This window comes from Peromyscus eremicus, chromosome 10 (genome assembly GCF_949786415.1).
Source record: "Peromyscus eremicus chromosome 10, PerEre_H2_v1, whole genome shotgun sequence".
Classification (NCBI taxonomy): Eukaryota; Metazoa; Chordata; class Mammalia; order Rodentia; family Cricetidae; genus Peromyscus; species Peromyscus eremicus.
Window position 1 is genome coordinate 28,786,961 of NC_081426.1, and position 21,539 is coordinate 28,808,499.

At 47.5% G+C, this 21,539-nt stretch overlaps 1 protein-coding gene across 1 annotated transcript; it reads right to left on the reverse strand.

The window, feature by feature from the left end:
* Positions 1–420: 420 nt before the first annotated feature.
* On the reverse strand, positions 421–18,424 carry Tnip2 (TNFAIP3 interacting protein 2). Its single transcript, XM_059275718.1, has 6 exons — positions 18,076–18,424; positions 7,509–7,799; positions 4,620–4,709; positions 3,922–4,170; positions 3,612–3,731; positions 421–1,210 (listed from the first exon to the last, which is right to left on the reverse strand). The coding sequence occupies exons 1-6, from the start codon at positions 18,352–18,354 to the stop codon at positions 947–949; spliced, it is 1,293 nt and encodes a 430-aa protein (XP_059131701.1). The 5' UTR covers positions 18,355–18,424; the 3' UTR covers positions 421–946.
* Between the last annotated feature and the right edge of the window lie 3,115 nt (positions 18,425–21,539).

The window sequence follows — 21,539 nt, forward strand, 5'->3', positions numbered from 1 at the left end:
AGCTTCTTGCTTCTGTCAAAGGATGACCAGTCCCTTGTTTCCCATTTCCCTCAAACATCAGGTTTCAGTCCACATATCCTAGAGTTTCTCCAGGTAGTGTGGAACATAGGTCAGGGGTTACAGTATTTTACCTGGTTCTCTGGAGTTCCTAAGGGTAAAAACCCTAAATTGGTAGACTTCATTCCTCAACTCCTAAGGCAGCCTCTGCCCATGAAACCTTAGCAGGCAGGGCTATCCACACCTCTAAATTGGGGGAAGACAGCAGGCATGTTTCTCCTTACTAGTGGTCTTTCCTAAGCAGCCAGAAAACACCAATCATCCCTGCACACATCCCAGTCCAACACTTCGAGCAACACAGTAGTAAGTCCATTTATTATAAAAAATAAATGATGAGGAAATAAAGGTGCTTCACTTCTGGAAATACAAGTGTTATTGCAAGGTGATGGTACTGGGTGTATCTCTGACCCTGCTGTGTCCGGAAAGGCGCTAGTGTATTGGCAACTGGTGCAGCACAGATCAGTCTGAGAGTGAGACACCTCACTGTACAACAGGATGGCAAGGACACCTGCTCCCACAGCACCACCTCCTTCCAGCAAGCAGCACAACTCTAGGTGCAAGCAGGCCTCTGGAGACTCCCACGCCAGATGGTTTGCAACTTTGGATTGACAGCTGGGGTCCAAACTCCATGTGAGAGACAAGACTGATGCCCACTTGATGCCCCTGCTCCCATCTCTTCCTTCTGCTCTACCAATAGTTCCCTCTGACCCAGTCTGATCCATGGCCAAACAAAACAAAACAATGACTTATCAGTACCCCTGCCCATCGGTGGACCCTAGATCCTATTAGAATGCAACCTACTGAGATGAAGACGGAGTGTGAGGACACCTACCCAATCCCTCAGAGCAGCTATGCTGGTTGGGGCCACAATGGGCATGGTGGCTCGGGCTCATTGGCAGCACTCAGACAGGTGCCTGAGGAATGCCTCACCTTGCTCATCACTGAAGCACCACAGGCAGTGAGGGCACTGAAGGTCACCCTGACCCCTATGGGCTATGCAGATATGCCCACCCTCTGCAGGAAGTTCCACCTGTGGGGACCCAGGCCCAGGCCTCCAGCCACCAGGTGCCACATGCTCCAGTGCATCCATCTCTAAGTACTTGGCAGTTTTGTTCCCCGTATGAATCCGACAGGGTCCTGGCTCCCGGGAGTCCTGCTGAGAAGTCAAATGTCAGTTTACTATGCGCTATGCTAGAAGTCACAAAGCCTGACCCTAGGTTCTAACAACTAGAGACAGTATCTGTCGCAGAGTAGAATTTAAATCCCATTGCCTGGCTTCTTGCTATACCACAATGCTTCACTTCCGAACATCAGGTCTCAGTCCACATACCGTGAGAGTTTCTCCAAGTAGTGTGGAACAAAGATCAAGAATCAAGGTATTTTACTTGGCTCTCTGGAGTTTCTAAAAGCTTAAACTGGAAGACTTCGTTCCTCAAATCCTAATGCTTCTTGCTGTCTAGATAAAGGTACTGAGTGAACAACTGAAGAGATCCTATAGGTACTTGCTCATTTCATGAAAGGACAGGCCTGAGTGGAGTTTTCTCCCCATCCACGAACTGGAAGGTCTGATTGGAGCCCTCAGCCTTAGGATAGTCACTGAAGGAAGTGACCCTGCTGCCATGCCCCACTACCACCAGAGTGAGAGAAAGCTGGGGGGAGTCCAGGCGTCAGGGCATTAGCCAGGGAGCAGGCAAACTAAGTCCCACTGTACCTCAATGTAATTGGAGGTACTAGACACTCAAAAGACCTACAGTGGCAGCCATGAGTGCACCCTTGACATGGCCTGGCACATGTGCTCTAAACAAAGGCCACAAAGCACTGTGGGCAGTAGTGCCCATTGCTACTGGTCTTGGTGCTTTCTTTACATTGAATGTGGATTTTTTTCAGAGAGACAATGTCTGTCTTAGCACTCATACTTCAGCACCGCTGTCATGTGGTTGACCCCTTGGGTGGAGCAACAGTGGGTGCTTGAGGGGCCACAACTAATGCAAAAGCCCTGGCCCCCACCAGAAATCTAGCCCTTGGGGCTGATCAAGGAATCCCTTAGAGAACCTGGCTTGGCAGGCCTAGAACCGGTATGGTCGCTCCTCTGGCACATCCCTGAAAGGCTGCCTGAGAGGCCATCACGACTGCACCTTTAGTAACCTCGCAATCTAAAAGCACAAAGGAGCCAGTGAACCCCCAGTCATGTTAGAAAATATCCCCATTCCTGCCCATGGGACATAGAGGATTCTGTCCTACGCCTGCAGTCCTGGTGCTCTAGGAGAACAGCCTCCTATGGCCACAGCACCCTGAACAAGCCTGATGTAGAACAGGGCATAGGAAACACCCACACTCCATTATATGATGCCAATAGGACACAGGCTCTGGGGAGGGTCCTCTGACTGCTGAACCCCTCTGACACCACCCTGTTGGCCGGACTTAGGGAGGGGCACAGGTTTCCAACAAAATCCCTCCATTCGTTAGAACTGGTGCTTGTATCCAGGCCCCTGTTATGAATTTAGCTCAAGGGAACTACCAGGACCCTGTGCCCTGTTGCAGAGGCAGGGAGGCAGAGGCTGATGAGGTCCGGCAGCTGTTCATAACAGAACAGTGTGGGCGGCCTTCACAGATCCTCAGTTCCTCTCACATCTTATTGGGAAGGGCAATTTCAAAGTCACTTCTGCCTTCTCAGCTTTCTGATTTCCAGAGGCTCCTCTCTTATCCAAGCTATGTCAGGGCAGGAAGTTCTCTGAGAGGAGCCTGGTGTTTATCCCAGAACAGAAGATGCATGGACACTAAGTGGCCAAAGTAACAAACCTTCCCCGGGAATTTGCAGAGCATGAATCTATCCAGGGAGGAGAGGTAAAAGGCACGTCTGTCCAGCTTTCATCCTGAGAGACTTCCACTGACAACACACACCAGCACTAAAAACAGAGGTGGCAGGCAACAGGCCCACTGGCTATCCTGGAGGACCTACCTCATTTAGTCTTGGGGCCTGGGTCACACCTCTGCAACAGAGTAACTAGGGTCTCTGCCCCACAAGAGGACAGACAAAGCTGCCCATAAAGCACCTGGGGCCTGGGATATACTTACACTGCATGGCAACAATAAGCAGGGAGACAGGAAAGGCCCTGAAGACAACCAGCCTTTACCAACACAGGCCACCATGCCAACCTCCACAGCTAAAATACAGCACCACAGAGAAGTTTTCTACGGCCATACCCTAGGCCCAGGAGAGGTTGCTCTGCCCAGAGCTGGGAAGGGCCCATCACTAACAGTATTGTCAGCCAATACATCTTTGCAGACAGAGGTTCAAAATTCATAATAAAACATACTAATTCTAGCCGGGCGGTGGTGGTGCACACCTTTAATCCCAGCACTCGGGAGGCAGAGGCAGGTGGATCTCTGTGAGTTCGAGGCCAGCCTGGTCTACAGAGCAAGCTCCAGGACAGGTGCAAAGCTACATAGAGAAACCCTGTCTCAAAAAACCAAAAACAAAAAAAAAAAAACAAAAAAAAACAAAAAAAAAAAAACTAATTCTAATGGGGGGAGAAATTCTCTTGTGCTCTTACCTGTCTCTGGGATGCTTGGGACATCAAAGACATGACCTTTTCTTCCAGTTCTTGAATCCTACTATGAGCTCGTTCCCGATCTGCTCTTTCTGATTTGAAGTCATCCTTGTAAGCAAGAATCTGAGAAAAGACAGAATGTTCATTTCTATTCAAGGAAGGAAAAAAGCCCTTAACTGGCTTCTCCCACTACTCCATGACTGTATCCCACCCACAGCCACCAAGCCTTCAGCCTAGGCTGTCCCAAGACTAGGGCCACGGCCTGTGGTGTGGGCCAACATCCCTGCCGGTCCTGCCCAGAACCCGAGGACACCTGCTGCTCTAGCATCTGCACTCGCTCCAGCGCAGTGGCCCGGGCCATCTTCACAGCTGCCAGCTCCTGTTTGGCTTCTGCACAGTCGTTTATTTTCTCCTCCAACTGTCTGTTAAGCCTGGAAATCTCCTTCTTCATCAGCTCAGGCTCATGAGGGACCTGCTGCCTCTTTAGCTGAGCATGTAACCCCTTCACATATTCGTCCCTACTGGCATCGTAACGCTGCCACTTGGCATTGAGGTCTTCTACCTGAAAAGACAGAACCAGAAGACATGTTTGCTCAAGCCAGCATGGAACTGGGATTATCAGCAATGATTTATGAAACTGCCTCCCTTTCCCTTTCCTTTGTATAGAGAGAGTTCTAAACCTACCGGGGAATCCTGATACATTAGAGTAACATCCATATTAAGGGTCTTAAACAGATATGAACTCAGTGTAATTTTCCTGCCTTAAAAACTACTTCCCAGCCAGGTGGTGGCAGCGCACGCCTTTAATCCAAGCACTCGGGAGGCAGAGCCAGGCGGATCTCTGTGAGTTCGAAGCCACCCTGGGCTACAGAGCAAGATCCAGGACAGGTACCAAAACTACATGGAGAAACCCTGTCTCAAAAAAACAAAAAAAGAAAAAAGAAAAGAAAAGAAAAAGCTTCATTTGCCATTTGTCAGGGTTAATATTCCTCTTCAATGTTAGATACTCACATGAGTCACCTTCTGTTTTAATAGTCGATTCTCTTCCTGTAACTTCTCAATAACACTCTTGCCAGAAGCATTCCTGCTTGTATGCCCTAGCTGCATGAGGAGGACAAAGAGAAGTCATGTCACTGTGTGTGTATGACGTACAGAAAAAGAGAAGAAGTTAGAGCCAGAGGCTGAGGCCACAGACCATTGCTGCAGCTGTGGCATAGGAGAAGTAAAACATACAAAAAAGGACTTTGCAAATCCAGTTCCTCCTAGACCCACTCCCGACTGAGGGAGGCCAGGAGACAGCCTTGGTAGAGAGTCTCTAGGTGTGTCACTCTTGACACTGTCCTTGTTCCTTCCTACCTACCACCACGAGCTGTTTGGATTTTAAGTATTGTGGACCTAAACATTCTATTGTCGTCAAGTCTAAAGCAATGAGCACACCAGCTGTAGCAAAATCTTCACAGTGCGAGGGCTTATCATCACAGGCAATGAGGAGGACAGGAACATAATTTTACTCTCTAACAGAGACAGACCACCCCCAGCATCCAGGAGGCTTTCCAGGTCCCAGATATGGGCCTGCACAGATCAATTTTACCTCCTCCAGAGTCAAGACAGAAATCCTGCCTATAGACAAGTGAACTAATCTGGATGTGGGACAACCTAACTTTTGCTTCACACAGGGTCAGAATCAGGGGCATTCACTCACAGAAGCCACACCCCAAACTAACCCTTATTAGCAGTTAACTGACCCAACTGTAAAATCTCTTAAAACTTTTCTGGGGTATACTTTGTACCCCAGAAATTCCAGGCACTGAACAGTACAGAGGACTGTAAATCACTGACATTAGCTTTAAGAATTCCCCTTGAATGACAGGAAGTGCATGTCCTAACCCAGTCTGCTGGGAAGCCCCAGATGACTCAGCCAAGGCCAGGGCTGAGAAGTGATACTGACTGAAGAGACATGAGGTGCCGGTCTGTCACAATCCAGCACCCACCTCAGGCTGATCACGGTGTGAGGCTACTTCAAGATCCTCAAAGGGAATGTTACAGTGATACAAACTTGGACAAGAACACCCACCACCTCCTACCCAGCAACAAATACAACTGTGTTCCTTCTTGGGTGATCTTTTTGTGAAATCCAGCTGAGATGGATGGTTCTTGACCAAGTTTCTCCACACGTTAGAGAAGCTGCTGGTAGCTGTATGTCCCCTTTCCTCAGAACACATATGGTCTCATGGACACCACTGTAGCCTCACAGAACTGCCTAGAAAGGGGTGTGACCTAGAGGCTCTGTGTGGGACAGTGTACATGAGATGTAGACTCAGCCTGGTCCACTGTTATAATCGGAATCAGAAATGTTCCCCAAGGCTCTTAGTTTGAAAGCTTGACCCCCAGGTGATGGTGCCATTTGTAGAGGCTACAGAAATTTTATGAAGTGTAACCAAGCAGTCAGAAGTAAGTCACTAAGGGCAGGCCTTTGAAGCTGATACCCCGCCCCTAGTTCCAGGGTCTCATTGTCTCTCTGTCTCTTTGTCTATCTCTGTCTCTCCATGTGCTTCCTGGTCTGCCATGATGTGAGGATCCTCTGTCACAAGTTCCCATTACTATGAAGGTGGCCATGCCGTCCCCAGCATGTTGGACTGAAACCTTCCCTGAGCTTGTTTCTGTTAGTATTGTAGTAACAGAAAAGTCACAAATACACAGTTACCGCTGGTAACTGAGGCAAGGTGTGCCATAGGTACCTGTTTCTCTGTCAGCTCCACACACATCAGCACCACCTGGCAGTAGGAAATAAGGTACCATGCCAGGTACCTGGCCCATATTGAGTCTTGGTCCCATCCGCCACCTGCTATTCCTGTCCAGGAGCCCTCTGGTTTGCGAGATGCACCTCTTCCCCATGACCACCTCATGGATGCCAGAACCTTGGTCGTGCTCCTCTCCTCCACCAAACTGGCCTGGCCTGGAGGCACAGAGGACTCTTCTTGGGTCCCTACTGCAACCTGGCCCTTCTGGCTTGTGGCTCCTCTGTCACCATCTGCTGTCCACCTCACACAGTGTCTACATGGGGTTCACGGTTCTGAGGCACGACGATGTTCATTGTCCTGTGATAATGAAGAAGCTGTAGCCCTGAGGGTGGCAGGTCTCCTAGCTTATGGCAGGCCATGTTGCTGGCAACAGAAGTTCTGGCTCTTCACGAGGCTTGTGGTTGGATCAACTCTTACCACTCAGATACATGGAGTCCGCCAAAGGCTGGCACTCATGGATCTCCCAGCAGCTTAGGCCTGGACTCTGCACATGTGGCACGTGGAGGCATTGCTCCTCCTTAGCAGTATCACCTAGATCTGCCTCAGTTTCTTTGTTTGTCGAATATACGTGTGACAACACTTCCTGCGGGCAGCCCCTCTACCCCCAACTCTTCCTTCCTATCCTCAGCGGCAGAAAAGACCAAAGTGGGGCTGGAGAGATGGCTCAGAGGTTAAGAGCACTGACTGCTCTTCCAGAGGTCCTGAGTTCAATTCCCAGCAACCACATGGTGGCTCACAACCATCTGTAATGAGATCTGGTGCCCTCTTCTGGCCTGCAGACATACATGCAGGCAGAACACTGCATACATAATAAAATAATTTTAAAATAAAAAAAAAAAAAAAAAGAAAAGACCAAAGTGCCATCCCCACTTGTGTGCAGGATCAGCTAGAGACAATGCTGGGAGTTGGGGAGGCAGGCCACGCAGCTTCCTGTCACATGCTCCATCAGATCTCCCTGGAGAAGCAAGCGTATCTCCTCGATGAGAACAGAACGGGTCCTGTGGCACCTTAGACCTCAGTGGTTGCACAGGAGTCTTAGAGAATGACAGGCAATGACTCTTGCCCATCAGTCCTCACTTGATTTAGTTATACTGCCTACCTCATCAGGGCTTTCCTCCCCAGTGTCTCCCTGCGCATGCTGTCGTTCATCCAGACATTTGGCCAGATGCTGGCACATGTGGGCAGTGGCAGCCAATGTCCTGCGTAGTTGGTGGGTCTCATCAGCCAAGGAGCGGCACAGAATGTCGCTGGCAGCTCTGGCTTGTTCCTTCTCTGCCACACTTTTCCGAAGCAAGACGACTTCCTTCTCTCGCTCATGCTGAGGCTGGCTCATCAGCTGCTGCATCTCTCTCTCTTTTTCTTCTAGCCGCTCAGTAAGTCTCTCAACTTCCTAAACGGAAAATAATTTCAAAGCACAGTTTAGATGGGTGTGGTGACACATGCCTATAATCCTAGCAGTGGGGAGGCTGAGGCAGGAGGATCAAGAATTTGAGGCCAGCCAGAGAGACCCTATCTAAAAACGGAAAGGAAGACAGGCAGGTTCAATAGTTGGGAAAATTAAAGCACAGCTTGATTAAATGAAACAATGTTAAAAAGCAAATGTTCAAAACCAAGCACTGCAATCCCAGCACTTAGGAAGTAAAGGTAGGAGAACAAGAAGTTCAAGCCATCCTCTACTACATAGCAGCTTTGAGGCCAGTCTGGACTACATGGGGGGGGGGGGAATGTGATAAAACAAAGGACAATCTAGCAAGGATAATGTATCCCTAGATAACACTCACCCTGAAGGCAGGCTTTCAAGATAATAACACAGTTAACTGCTGTGGGAGATTACTTTAACTATGTAAAGATGTGTCACATTTGTTGATGTTGCATTTGTTTAACGATCTAAAGATGTATTGCCTAAGGCACCTGATTGGTCTAATTAAAAGGTGAACGGCCGCCGGGCGGTGGTGACACACACCTTTAATCCCAGCACTCGGGAGGCAGAGCCAGGCGGATCTCTGTGAGTTCGAGGCCAGCCTGGGCTACCAAGTGAGTTCCAGGAAAAGGCGCAAAGCTACACAGAGAAACCCTGTCTCGAAAAACAAAAAACAAAAACAAAAAAACAAAAAAAAGGTGAACGGCCAAACGATAGACAGTAGAGAGATAGGTGGGCAGAGAGAGTAAGCAGAAGGAGGCTCTAAGCTCAAGAGAGAAGAGAAGGAGAAGAGAGAACGAGAGAGAAAGAGGGGGAGACACCCGGGGTCGGTCAGCCAGGCATCTGCCAGCCAGCAAGACATAGAGTAAGACATACAGAATGGGAGAAAGGTAAAACGCCCTGAGACAAAATGTAGATAAAGAGAAACAGGTTAATTTAAGTTATAAGAGCTAGCATGTGTGTGTGTGTGTGTGTGTGTGTGTGTGTGTGTGTGTAAATCCGAGCATAACTAATAATAAGTGCCCGTGTCACGATTTGAGAGCTGGTTGGTGGCCAAAAAGAAAGCCTGCTACAATTAACTTTGGAGTTTTTTATCTTACAATACTTTCAAACTTCATTTAAAATTAGTAACAGCCAGGTGTGGCAGTACACACCTTTAATCCCAACACTTGAGAAGCAGAGTCAGGTAGATATCTGTGAGTCTGAGGCTAGCCTGGTCTACATAACGAGTTCCAGACCAATCAGGGCTACATAGTGAGATCCTGTCTCAAAACAACAAAAAAAATTAATAGAAATAGAATATTTGTAGCTAGGTGATGGTGGCACATGCCTTTAATCCCAGCATTTGGAAGGCAGAGGCAGGTGGATCTCTAAGAGTTCTATAGAGTGAGCTCCAGGACAGCCAAGGCTACAATGAGAAACCCTGTCTCGAAAAACCAAAAAGAAAAAAAGGATCAGGAAAAGAGAGTATTTATAGATATCATTAGTTCAAGTGAGGTCATACTGAATTAGGATTATCCCTAATCTAACCACGCTGGCCATCTAAGAAGGAACTTTAGACAGACGTACTCAGACGAGAAGGCCATGTGAAGACAAAGACTGGGGTGTAGCACCTATAAGGCACAGAACACTAAGGAACGGCAGCCATCACCAGAAGCAGGAGAAGTAAAGAAGAACCTTTCCCCAGAATCTTCAGAGCAGACACCTTGATCCGGTGCTTCTGACCTCTAGGACTGTGAAAATATTACATTTCTGTTGCTTCAAGTTCACCATTTGTGGTACTTTGTTTAGAAACTAATACAGCCTGAAATCCTAATTACTACTTTACAAAAGGGTCGGGGGAGCTGGAGGTAAGAGCTCATGTCTGCAAATCCTAGCACTTGGGAAGCTGAGGCAGGAGGACTGCCAAGAGTTTAAGCCACCTGTTCTACATAATGACTTCCAGGCCAGCCTAAAATAATTATCATTATTTTGGTTTTTTCACACATGGTCTCCCTCTGTTGCTCAGGCTAGCCTCAAACTCACTGCAGTCTTCCTGCCTAGGGCTTCCAATATGCTGGGACTGCAGGTCCTTAAGTGGCAATTTTGTTTTACTTTGTTTGGTTTAAGACTTTTTCTGGGGCTGGAGAGATGCTCAGCGGTTAAGAGTATTGACTGATCTTCCAGAGGACCCTGGTTCAATTCCCGCACCCATATGGCCCCTCACGATGGTCTGTAACTCCAGTTCCAGGAAATCTGACACCCTCTTCTGGCCTTTGCAGACACCAGATATGCATATGGTGCACAGACATCCATGCAGACAAAACACCCATACATATAAATAATTTAAAAACAAAAAAACAAACTCTCTAGTTTGCTCAGCAGACTGGAGTTGAATCCTGAGCCCAAGCTCAGCCTCCTGAGTGATAGAGCTACTTGCACATACCAAGTAGTGCAAAGTGCAAAGCCAAGATGATCATTTTTAACTACCTGGCCTTTGTGCTTTCCCATCTTCAAAGAATCCTCAAACATAAACAGTACATGGTGGAGGTGAAACAGTCTCCACCAGTCCATTCTACAGATGAAGAAACAGATTCACACAAGCCAGGGATAAGCCTAAGCCACTTCTAGCAGGAGGCAGTAAAGGATGCAGCCTCTATCTTATATCCCTAGGACCTTGTCACCACGATAAATGAGACACCACCCATGGTATAAAGACAAACTTGAGTTATTACTCTCTTTATAATTTTATTATGATTGTGCATGTATGTGTGTATGGTGTGCGTGAGTGCACATGTGCGTGGCGCACACGTAGAAATCAGAGGACAACTTTCAGGAGCTAGCTCTTTCCCACCACCTTGAGTTCCAGGGCTCAAACAGGTTGCCAGGTTTGCACTGAGCCATCTCACCAGCCCCTGGATTTTTTAAATCATAAAAACATGTGTACTATTTGGTGTTTTTTGTTTGTTGATTGTTTTGAGACAAAGTCTTTCACTCTATACCAGTGGTCCTCAACCTTCCTAATGCTGAGACCCTTTAATACAGTTCCTCATGCTGTGGTGACCCTCAACCATAAAATTATTTTCACTGCTACTTCATAACTATAATTTTGCTACTATTATGAATCGCAATGTAAATATCTTTGGAGACAGAGGTTTGCCAAAGGGATTGTGACCCACAGGTTGAGAACCGCTGCTCTATACAGTGTAGCAAAACAGGCAGAGAAAAATTGGAAGGAAAGGAAGCCAGTTTCCAGGGTAACAGGATGCAGCTGTATAGTCACATGCCATGTGGTGAATAGCACCATTAACCCGAAAATCTTATCTGGAAGAAGTCTCAGGCCTCAAGTTACAGATGGGATAAAGTCTCAAGTCCCACTCCAGATGCCATGAGGACAAGCTACAGCCTCATCCAGACACACTGGCTTTTCTCAGTTCCTCCACACCCCTACCCTTCAGTTTTCTCTGCGGAAGTCCTCAATGCCTTCAGGTCTAGTGTCCCTGTAGAGATAGCTGATGTGGCCATCAATGAAAGCAATCTAACAGACCAAGTGCTTTCTACTGTAGGTGGTTTTTTGTTTGTTTAGACAGGGTCTCAGTATGTAGACCAGCCTGGCCTAGAACTCACAGAGGTCCCCCTGCCTCGGCCTTTCCAGTGTTGGGGATAAACATCATACACTTTAATGTCCAGCTGCTTCCTTGTTACTTCAATGAACGAAGGGCTTCTGGGGGGTGTTAGAGGTAATAAACCTCTGTTCTCCCACAATCCATGATTGAAACACTCTCCCCTCACAAAACTGACTAATGGGTAAGCAAAAACATTCACTTTCATGAACTACTAAGTCATCAAAACGATCCTTAAAAATTAAAAATTACAGGGGCTGGAGAAATGGCTCCGAAGTTAAGAGCACATACTGCTCTTACAGAAGATGAGTTCAGTTCCCAGCATCCATGTGGTGTAGCCGACAACAGCCTGTAACTCCAGCTCCAGAGAATCTGAACCCTATTCTGGATTTCACCAACACTGACACTCACAGGACACACAAACACATACATACCTATCTTAAAAATAAAAATATTATCAGGCTAGAGAGATGGCTCAGTGGTTAGGAGCACTTGCTGCTCTTGCACAGGACCCAGGTTTAGTTCCCAGCGCACACATCAGATAGCTCACAACCATGTGTAACTCCAGCTCCATGGGATCTGATGCCCTCTTCTGGACACCATGCAGATATATGGTGCACATACATGTATACAGACACTCACACATACATGCAATAAATCTTTTAAAGAAAAAATTAAAATTTTTTTTAAAAATTAAAAATTACAGACACATTCCTTGTATGTACACTCCCTTGGCCAACTTGGGATCCTGACAAGGCCATTACCAGATGTGGCTCCTTGACCTTGTACCACCAGAAACATTTTCTACTCCTCTTGGCCCTCTTCAAATCACCATCAACAAATATAAGCTGTTCATTTTTAGTTTAACCTTTTCTATTAATTTTGTATTCACAGAAAAGTCATTAATATCTTGCTCCTGTGTGTGTGTGTGTGTGTGTGTGTGTGTGTGTGTGTGTTTGTGTACGCGTGTGCATGCGTGTGTATTTGCTATGTAGCTCAGGATGTCTCAAACTCAGCTCCTGCCTGCATACTAAGTGTTGGGGTTAAATGGGCCACCACACTAGCTCAGAACCAATAATATTCTTAGCTGTTATAGGACATTTGAAACAGCTTCGTAGTTGCTTATGATCTAATACATCCAGTTGGCATATTTGAACCATTCGAGGTGCAGTTTTTACATATGGACATTCTAGGACACATCTGGAATCTTCAAAAAGTTTTCTGTCATATATAATGGAAAAGGGGTCCAGGAAAACCAACTCTTGGGCTGAATGGAGAAATCCTAGATATCACAAGGAAAGAAAATTCCTTTTTCATGGCATCTTAACTACTAAAGATTTACACAAATGTACGGTTTTCTTTGATGTTAGCATTTTATAAGAGACCTTTGTGGTAACTCCCCTTTGAAGAATTTATTCTGGCTTTGACTTCCATTGGATTTTTTTTCTTTTTTAAGTTTGTATTTATTTTAACTTTTTTTGGTTTTGACAAAGTCTTGCTATATAGTCCAAGCTAACCTCAAAATTGCGATCCTCCTGCCTCAGCCTCCTGAGTAGCTGGGACTATGGGCATACTGTGTATTACTCAGCTTCTCCATTGGAATTCTTCTGAATCAAAACCCAAGGCAACTATTATAGAAGCTGTATGTTGTTCGATACTCCTAATGCTGTGCAGATTTGATTACCTGTGGTCTCCTGTCCCTTGTCATTTGCTTGGCAGAATTTTTAACCCACTGTCTTTGCTTTCTAGGAAGTATAAAGCATGCTCCCTTGGAAACCTAAATTTGTATACAATCTTGTTGAATCAGTTCCCTATAATCACAATATATTTTACTACATATGGAAATAATTATGTTAGCCATTTCTTTAGTGAAAGATACATGTAACTAATCAATTGTTTCACATTGCTTTTTTTTTTACTTTAAAAATTGTGTTTATGCCTGGTGGTGGTGGTGGTGGTGGTGGAGGTGGAGGTGGTAGTGGTGGTGGTAGTACACTCCTTTAATTCCAGCACTCAGAAAACAGAGGCAGGCAGATCTCTGTAGGTTGGAGGCCAGCCTGGTCTACAGAGCAAGTTCCAGGACAGCCAAGGCTGTTATACAATGAAGTCCTGTCTCAAAAAACCAAAAATAAAAAGTAAAAAGAATTGTATTTATTTATTAATTAGTTTGTGAGAGAGGGAGAGAGAGAGAGAACACAAAAGCCTGTATGCTTTAGTGTGAATGTGGACGTCAACTTACAGGGCTCTGGTCTCTCCTACCACCAAGTTCTGGGGATCAGCTCAGGGCATCAGGCTTGATGGTAACTGCCTTTACCTGTTGGGCCATCTTGACAACCCTATTTCCTTTGTTTTTTTAGACTTTATTTATTTATACATTTATTTTGGCTTTTCTTTTTCCTTTTCCCAAGACAGAGGTTACACTGTGTAGCCCTGGCTGTCCTGGAACTCTATTTTGGCTTTTTTTGGGAGTGGGGATTTTGAGACAGTCTCACTATGGAGCTCTGGCTAGAACTCACTGTGTAGACCAGGCAAAACTCACAGAGATCCACCTCCCTCTGCTGTGGGGGTGCTGGGATTAACCACATGTGCCACTGGCCCAGCTTTTTATTTTTATTTATTTATTGGTTTTTCAAGTAGACCACGCTAGCCTCAAACTCACAGAGATCCACCTGCCTTTGCCTCCCAAGTGCTGGGATCAAAGGTGTGCGCCACCACCACCCAGAGTGGCTTTTTAGTTTTATTGTATGTATCTGTATGTGAGTGCATTCAGGTTACTATGGAGGCCAGAAGAGGATGTTGAAGCCCTTGGAGCTGGAGTTACAGGCAGTTGTGAGCCTCTTGATGCTGTGATCCAATCTTGGGTCCTCTGCAAGAGCAGTATGTACTCTTAATTACTAAGCATCTTTCTAAGCCCACATTATTTGATTTTAAAATTAAGGCCAGTTGCAGTTACTTTCCTTTATTACAGATGAAGAACAAATGATTTGAAGCATAACAATGCTGCATTCACTAGCAGAATTTAATGACAATAAGAGGTAAGAAAAAGATAATAAAAATTTAAGAGTGCTACCGTATTTTCATTGATTTGACAAGCACATAGCCTCGTTGACATTTGCCAACATTGTGCTCATACATAATTGTCATTGTAGAATGCATTGCATTAGTTACTGTGGAGATCTGAATGAGAATGGCCCCCATAGGCTCATATATTTGAATAATTGGTCCCTCATTGGTGAAACTGTTCTGGGAAGGAATGAGAGGTATGGCCTTGTTGGAAAAGGTAGGTGTACCACTCACTGGGGTAGGGGGTGGGGGGGAGTGCCTTTATCCCTTCACCAAGCCCAGTCTCTTTCTCTGTCACCTGCCTGTGGATCAGATGTAAGCTCTCAGCTACTGCTCAGCACCTTGCCTGCCTGCTGCCTCTTTGCCCCCATGATGGTTATGGACTCACCCTTGAAACTATAAGCAAGCCCCCAATTAAATTATTTCTTTTATAAGTTGTCTTGATCATGGTATCTCTTCACAGCAACAGAAAAATAACTAAGAAAGTTACTAGTATGTAGTCATAGAATGTATTACATTAACAACTAATCTATTATATTAGTTACGATAGCCTTATCCTGTGCATACCTCTGCAAACCACATAACCAAAGAAGCTACATCATAGAAAAAACAACAACACTGAAATGAAAATGAACAAGACTGTTCAGAGCTTTTGGGGGGGGGGGTTGGTTTGGTTTGGTTTTTTTATTGTTGTTATTTTTTAGTTTTGTTTGTTTGTTTTTCAAGACAGGGTTTCTCTGTGTAGCCCTGGCTGTTCTAGAACTCACTCTGTAAACCAGGCTGGCCTCGAACTCACAGAGATGCACCTGCCTCTGCCTCCTGAGTGCTGGGATTAAAGGCGTGTGCCACCATGGCCTGGCTTGTTCAGTTATTTTAACAGGGTAATTTTTGATACATATGTCTACTGCTAATACATTAATCAATTTGTTTTGGCAGACTGCGAAGCCATGCAATAGTTTTGTAATAATATTTAAAGTCACCACAATGTTAACAAAATTTCCTAAATAAAATTGCAAATAATTCTTGAAATCCTTGAACAAAGCCTGTATGTCAGAGGATGTAGGACCAGTAATACTGGGACCACAGACTGGTTCTGTCTGGGGCCTCTAGAGAGCTACAAGTAAGTCCCAGTTGCTTCGTGTGGATGCATTTGCACTGAACACCACTAGACTGCAAGTGTAGTTCTGTTCTGATTATGGGGAGCTCCCTTACCCTACTGATACTCTGCTGACAAATTCTGGGGAGTCTTCAGATCTCCACTCTGTACTCTAAATTAGTGGCACAGACCAGGTGAGCTCTATATTTCCCTTTGGCTCTATTTTATATCCCTACTTCCAGAAAGAAGAAGGATTGGAGCAGGGAGATATCTGGTTTCTCCTGGTACTTTAAATAAACGGTCTCAAGAGTCACAGTAGCCATGGAAGCAGGTTGAAGATGGCACAAGCCATGTGATTGTATGTGATTGTTTTTCCTACATGTATGTATGTGTACCACGTGTATGGCTGGTGCTCTTAGAGGTCAGAAGAAGGCATCAGATCCCCTGGAACTGGAGTTACACATAGTTGTGAGCCACCATGTGGGTTTTGGGAACCAGCCTGGGTCCTCTGCAAATGCAACAAGTGCTTGTAACTTCTGAGCCATCTCTCCAGCCCCAAAGATTTACTTTTTTTATTATGTTTATTTATGTGTGTGTGTTTGTATCCATTGGTGCCAGAGGAAGCACCAGAAGAGACTGTCAGGTCGTGTAGAGCTGGAGTTGAGGTATTTATGAGCCACTCAACATGGGTGCTGGAAAAAGAACCCAGGTCCTCTGGAAGAACAGCAAGAGAAAGAAAGAAAGACAGAAAAAGGAAGGAAGGAAGAAAGAAATCTAGCTGTGGGAGTAAAACCTTGGAAACAAACTATCTTTTGCCAGCTACTCTCCTATCAGGCTTACTTCCTTTCCTGGAAAAACTAGGATAGCCATGCCAGAATTCATCCAAACGTGGGAGGAGGGTGTTGGATTTACAAATAACATTTGTAGGGAAAACATTTCCCTTGCTTCAGTTTTGTGAGTTTATGATATCTCACAGAAACCAAATAAAACCAAATGACAAGGAGGACCAAAGAATTTACAGATTATCTGACACTTAGCAGACTCTTCCTGTCACTTCTTCCGATAGAATACTAACACCCACCAATCCAAACTGTGTGTCTTCTCTCTCAGAGCTCCATCCCTGGAACCCTATGCATCTCTCAGGTCTGGGGCACCCCACACAAGTTCCGAAACCCATGTTCCACAGAAGACCTCCCTAACACAGAACCCCAGAACACAATACCCCAAAACCTGCACGGCACTTTCATAACCCAACACACACACACACTGGAACCTATACCCACTCCTCAAAAAGCAATGTCCTTCGACCCTCTAGGTCCCATGCCTCATCCATGTCCTTCAGAGCCTCTAGTGTGCCTCCGAACCCTGCACCCACCCAACCCTGAACACCAGCCCTCCTCAGAACTCCATCTCCTTCAAACCTGGTGCCCTACTGTGGTGGTTTGAATAAGAACGGCCCCCATAGGCTCATATATTTGCATGCTTAGTCATCAGAGAGTGGCACTTTTTGAGAAGGATTAGGATGTGTGGCTTTGTTGGAGGAACTGTCACTGGGGGTGGACTTTCAAGTTTCAAAAACCCACACCAGGCCCAGAGTCTCTCTCTGCCTGGGGATCAGAATGTAGCTCTCAGCTGCTACTCCAGCACCATGCCTTCTTTGGAGCCACCATACTCCCCACCATAATGACAATGGACTAACCCCTCTGCAACTGTAAGCAAGCCCCCAATGAAATACTTTTATAAGAGTTGCCTTGGTCATGATGTCTCTTCAAAGCAATAGATCAGTGATGAAAACAGCTACATACCCTTTTGGGGTCAGGAGCACAGATTGGAGAAGCTCACTACCAACAGAACCATGTGTCCAAGACTACCTCAGTACCTCATGCTCCACAGATACCTGCACTGCAGGGTCCCTCCTGTTCCTCAGATCCACCACACAGAACTTCATGAGCAAGTTTCTCTCAACAGTGTCCCTCAAAGTCGAGAGACCCTGGGGGTCAGTCCCAAACTTACCTTCATTATATGCTCCTCAGAACTGCTCATAACCTGAGCCCCTGAGGACCCGGTTCTTCTCAAATGTCCGCACCCCTAACACCCTGAGGTTCACCAGAACCTTGTGCCCCAGAGACGCCTGTTCAGCTCTGTGTGATACATCCCTCCTGCCTACAAATGAATCTCGAACCGCTCAGAACCCTGGAGTCCCCAGACTCTTGCCCCTCAGACCTCAACCCCTCAACGTTCCCTGTGCCTCAGATCCCCGAGCCTCAGGACCTCGTGCCTCCCACAACCCAGCTCCCTTTAGACCCCCGCGCGCCCCTTAGACGACCATGCCCCTGGACCTTGCGCTCTTCAGACCCGCACCACACGCCTCATATCCTCGCGCCCTCAGATCCGCGAGACCCTCAGGACTGGACTCCGTGCCACACTCCAACAAGTCCCCGAGGCCGCCTGGGGCGGCAGCAGCGCCCGCCCGCCCGGCCCGCACCTGGCGCAGTTGGGTCTCGGTGGCTCCTTCCTCCTGCCGCCTCAGCTGCTCACGGAAGCGCTCCACCTGATCCAGAAGCGCGTCCACGAGCGATGGCGCCGTGTCCCCTTCCAGAGCCGCTAGGCGGGTGCGGAGGCTCGCGATAAGGGCGTCGCGCGCGGCCAGCTGATCCTGTAAGCGCCGCAGCTGCTGGCCCGCCTCGTGGTACAGGCTACAGAGCGCGGCGGCCGCGCGCGGGTTGCCGTCCTGTCTACCAGACCTTGCGTCCCCAGACGACATGACGGTGGACTTTCCTGGGGACCCGGGCACCTAGAACTTCTGCGTGTAGCGGGAGCGACAACCCGCCTTCCCGGAACTTTTCCTGCCTCGCCCCGCCCACCCCCAGGAGCCTAATCCGCCCCCACCCACAGCTGGCTCCGCCTCGCTCTCTGCCGGGAGTCTGACTCCGCCCCCGCCCACAGCTGGCTCCTCCTCGCTCTCTGCCGGGAGTCTGACTCCGCCCCCGCCCACAGCTGGCTCCGCCCCGCCCATTGCCGAGACTCCGCCCCCTCCCACAGCTGGCTCCGCCTCGCCCACTGCCGAGACTCCGTCCCCGCCCACAGTTGGCACCGCCCCCTCCCACTCAGCGGTCCCACCCTGCCTTGACGCACCAGCTCCGTTCTAAAGGCTGTCCTCCCGCAGTGCTAGGCAGCCCAATTCCCTCCGTCTGAGGAATTTTCCCGGAGTCCGATCCAGTTTGCCACAGGGTTTGGGGTTCAGTTTCCTCTGGTACAGCTGCTGAAGGAAAGCAAATAAATCAAATGACTTCAAACATTGGACGTGGAGTGTGGTCAGGTTTCGTTGGCAGGGTTCCTTCCTCTTCAGGGGCTTGGTATGCGTTTTGTCACGTAGGGGCCCTGAGCTCAGAGAGGACTTCCCATCCAGAATGCATAGTGGGCCCCAGAGCCAGTCACCAGACCCCAGCGTGCCCCTAAATTCGAGTCAGGACAACCTCGGTGCTAGAAGCTGTTCTTCGAGCAGAAGGCAGGAGAGCGCCGGCCCTTCCCTCCCATGCAAACACTGTTTTCCCACTGAGAAGTCTCTTCTCCCCCAACTCCCCGCAGTGAGGATCTTTCAAAGGCCTTTTGCTAAGGTCTAGTGGGGGTTCCCTCATGGGAGGATGTGTTTCTCCTTCATGCCAAGTCTCCTGAGCTCAACATCCTGTCTGTTCCCCCGGAGTGGTCCACAGACAAGCCTGTAGAAACTCACCCACTTGCAGTATCAAACTATAAGCAAAGCCAGACCTCGACAAGTGTTTATGGGATGGACACTGGGAGTGGCCGACCTGGCTCAGCTATGGTCGGCTCCTTCTAAGCCCTTAGAGCCAAGAGAACAGATACTGGCTTCCCTTCCTGGTAGGGGTGTTGTGGCACTGGACAATGGGTGTGTCTTAGTTCCTTTTCTATTGCTGTGACAAAATGCCACGACCATGGCAGCTTATAAAAGAAAGCATTCAACTGACCTTAACTGCCAGACGTTAAAGCTGAGAGCGCATATCTTGATCCCCAAGCTGGAGCCAGAGAGCATGCTGAAACCTCAAAATCTCTCTGCCCCTGGTGACACACCTCTTCCAACAAGGCCACAATTCTAAATCCTTGCCAAATAGTTCCACCAACTGGGGACCAAATATTCAAGCACGAGCCTATGGGAGTCATTCGCATTCAAACTGCCACAAGGCCCATGTTCCATGATCATCCGGCACAGTCATTGTTGTGTTCATCGTGACTGACTGAGGCAGTGGTGGGATAAAGGGGAAGTCGGGATAAAGAAGAATCCTGGCCAGAGCTGATTTGTGCTTCTGAGTCTTCACTGTTCCCACTGTGTGTAGCCTGGGGTGGGTCCTCATTTGATCCTGATTGTTAACTACAAAACAGACATCAAACAACCCAGAAACTTCTAACGCACTCTGGGCCACATGTGTTCGGAGTTCAAAAGCCTTGATTTTAGGTAGGTGCATATAACTGAGGTACCAACCTCTAAAAAGGAGTCCTCTTCCCAGTATCTATGCATATGGGGCAGGCCCCCTACAATAAGCAGTACTTGACCTCTGTGACCGAGAGGACCCTGGGGAAATGGTGCAGGGTGACCTCTGCAGCGAAGTCATGAGATCCATTGTGTCTATAGACTTGCCCAGCTTGTCCAACTTCAGTGAAGGAATCAGCTTAGAACTAAGTCATCTGTCCCCAGTGAAAGACTGCAGACCCAGCTTACACATTGGCTTCCATCTCGGAGAAGCCTCTGCACCGTATTTCCCAGGTATACTGCTCCAAGGCTCCTGACAAACCGCAATGGAACAAATAATGTTGTTTCAAGCTGCTAACACTTGGGAGTCTTTTTTAAAAAGACTGGAGAGCTGGGCGGTGGTGGCACTCAGCACTCAGGAAGCAGAGGCAGGCAGATCTCTGTGAGTTTGAGGCCAGCCTGGTCTACAGAGAGAGTTCCAGGACAGGCTCCAAAGCTGTACAGAGAAACTCTGTCTCGGAAAACCAAAGAGACTGGAGAGATGGCTCAGCAGTTAAGAGCACTGGCTGCTCTTCCAGAGGACCTGGGTTCAATTCCCAGGTACCATATGGCAGCTCACAACTGTGACTCCCGTTCCAGGGAACCTGACACCCGTGGCAAAACACCAATGCACACAGAATAAAAATAAAATTAAAAAAATAAAAATAAACATGTGTGTGAATATGTGTGTGATGTGTGTGTGTGTGTGTGTGTGTGTGTGTGTGTGTGTGTGTGTAGAGGTCAGAGGTTGATGCTGAGTGTCTTCCACTCTCTTCACCTTGTCTATCTTCTGAGGCAGGGTCTCTCACTGAACCCAAAGCTCACAGATTGGCCAGCATGTTCCAGGGATCCACCTATCTCCACCCCCTAACCCCAGCCCCCATGCTAGGGTCATAGATGTGTGTGACCATGCTTGGCTTTTACATGGGTGCTATGAATCCAAAATCAGATTCTTAGGTTATCTGCTGCACTGGGCTATCTCTCCAGCCCCCTTGAAGATTTTTTTTTTTTTTTTTTGGTTTTGTTCTTTATTTTTGAGACAGAGTCTCACGTTGTAGCCCTGGCTAGCCTGGAACTCTATGTAAACCAGGCTGGCCTGAAACTCACAGAGATCCACATGCCTCTGCCTCCCTAGTACTGAGATTAAAGGCATGTGCCACCACCACCTGTAATTTTTTTTCTTGTTCTTTTTTTTTGACACAGGGTCCCACTGGGATCACTTTGTAAACCAGGCTAGCCTCAAACCCATGGCAATCTTCCTTCCTCAGCCCCCCAAGTCCTGGGATTATAGGAAGACCTACTATCCCCAGCTCTGCTTGAAATCCTTTGGGGATCCTCTGGGGGTCCTGTCAGCCCCACAAAACAAGTCAGTTTCTAGAAATACAGAGGGAATGGCCACTCAAATTAATTATGACAAAGTTCAA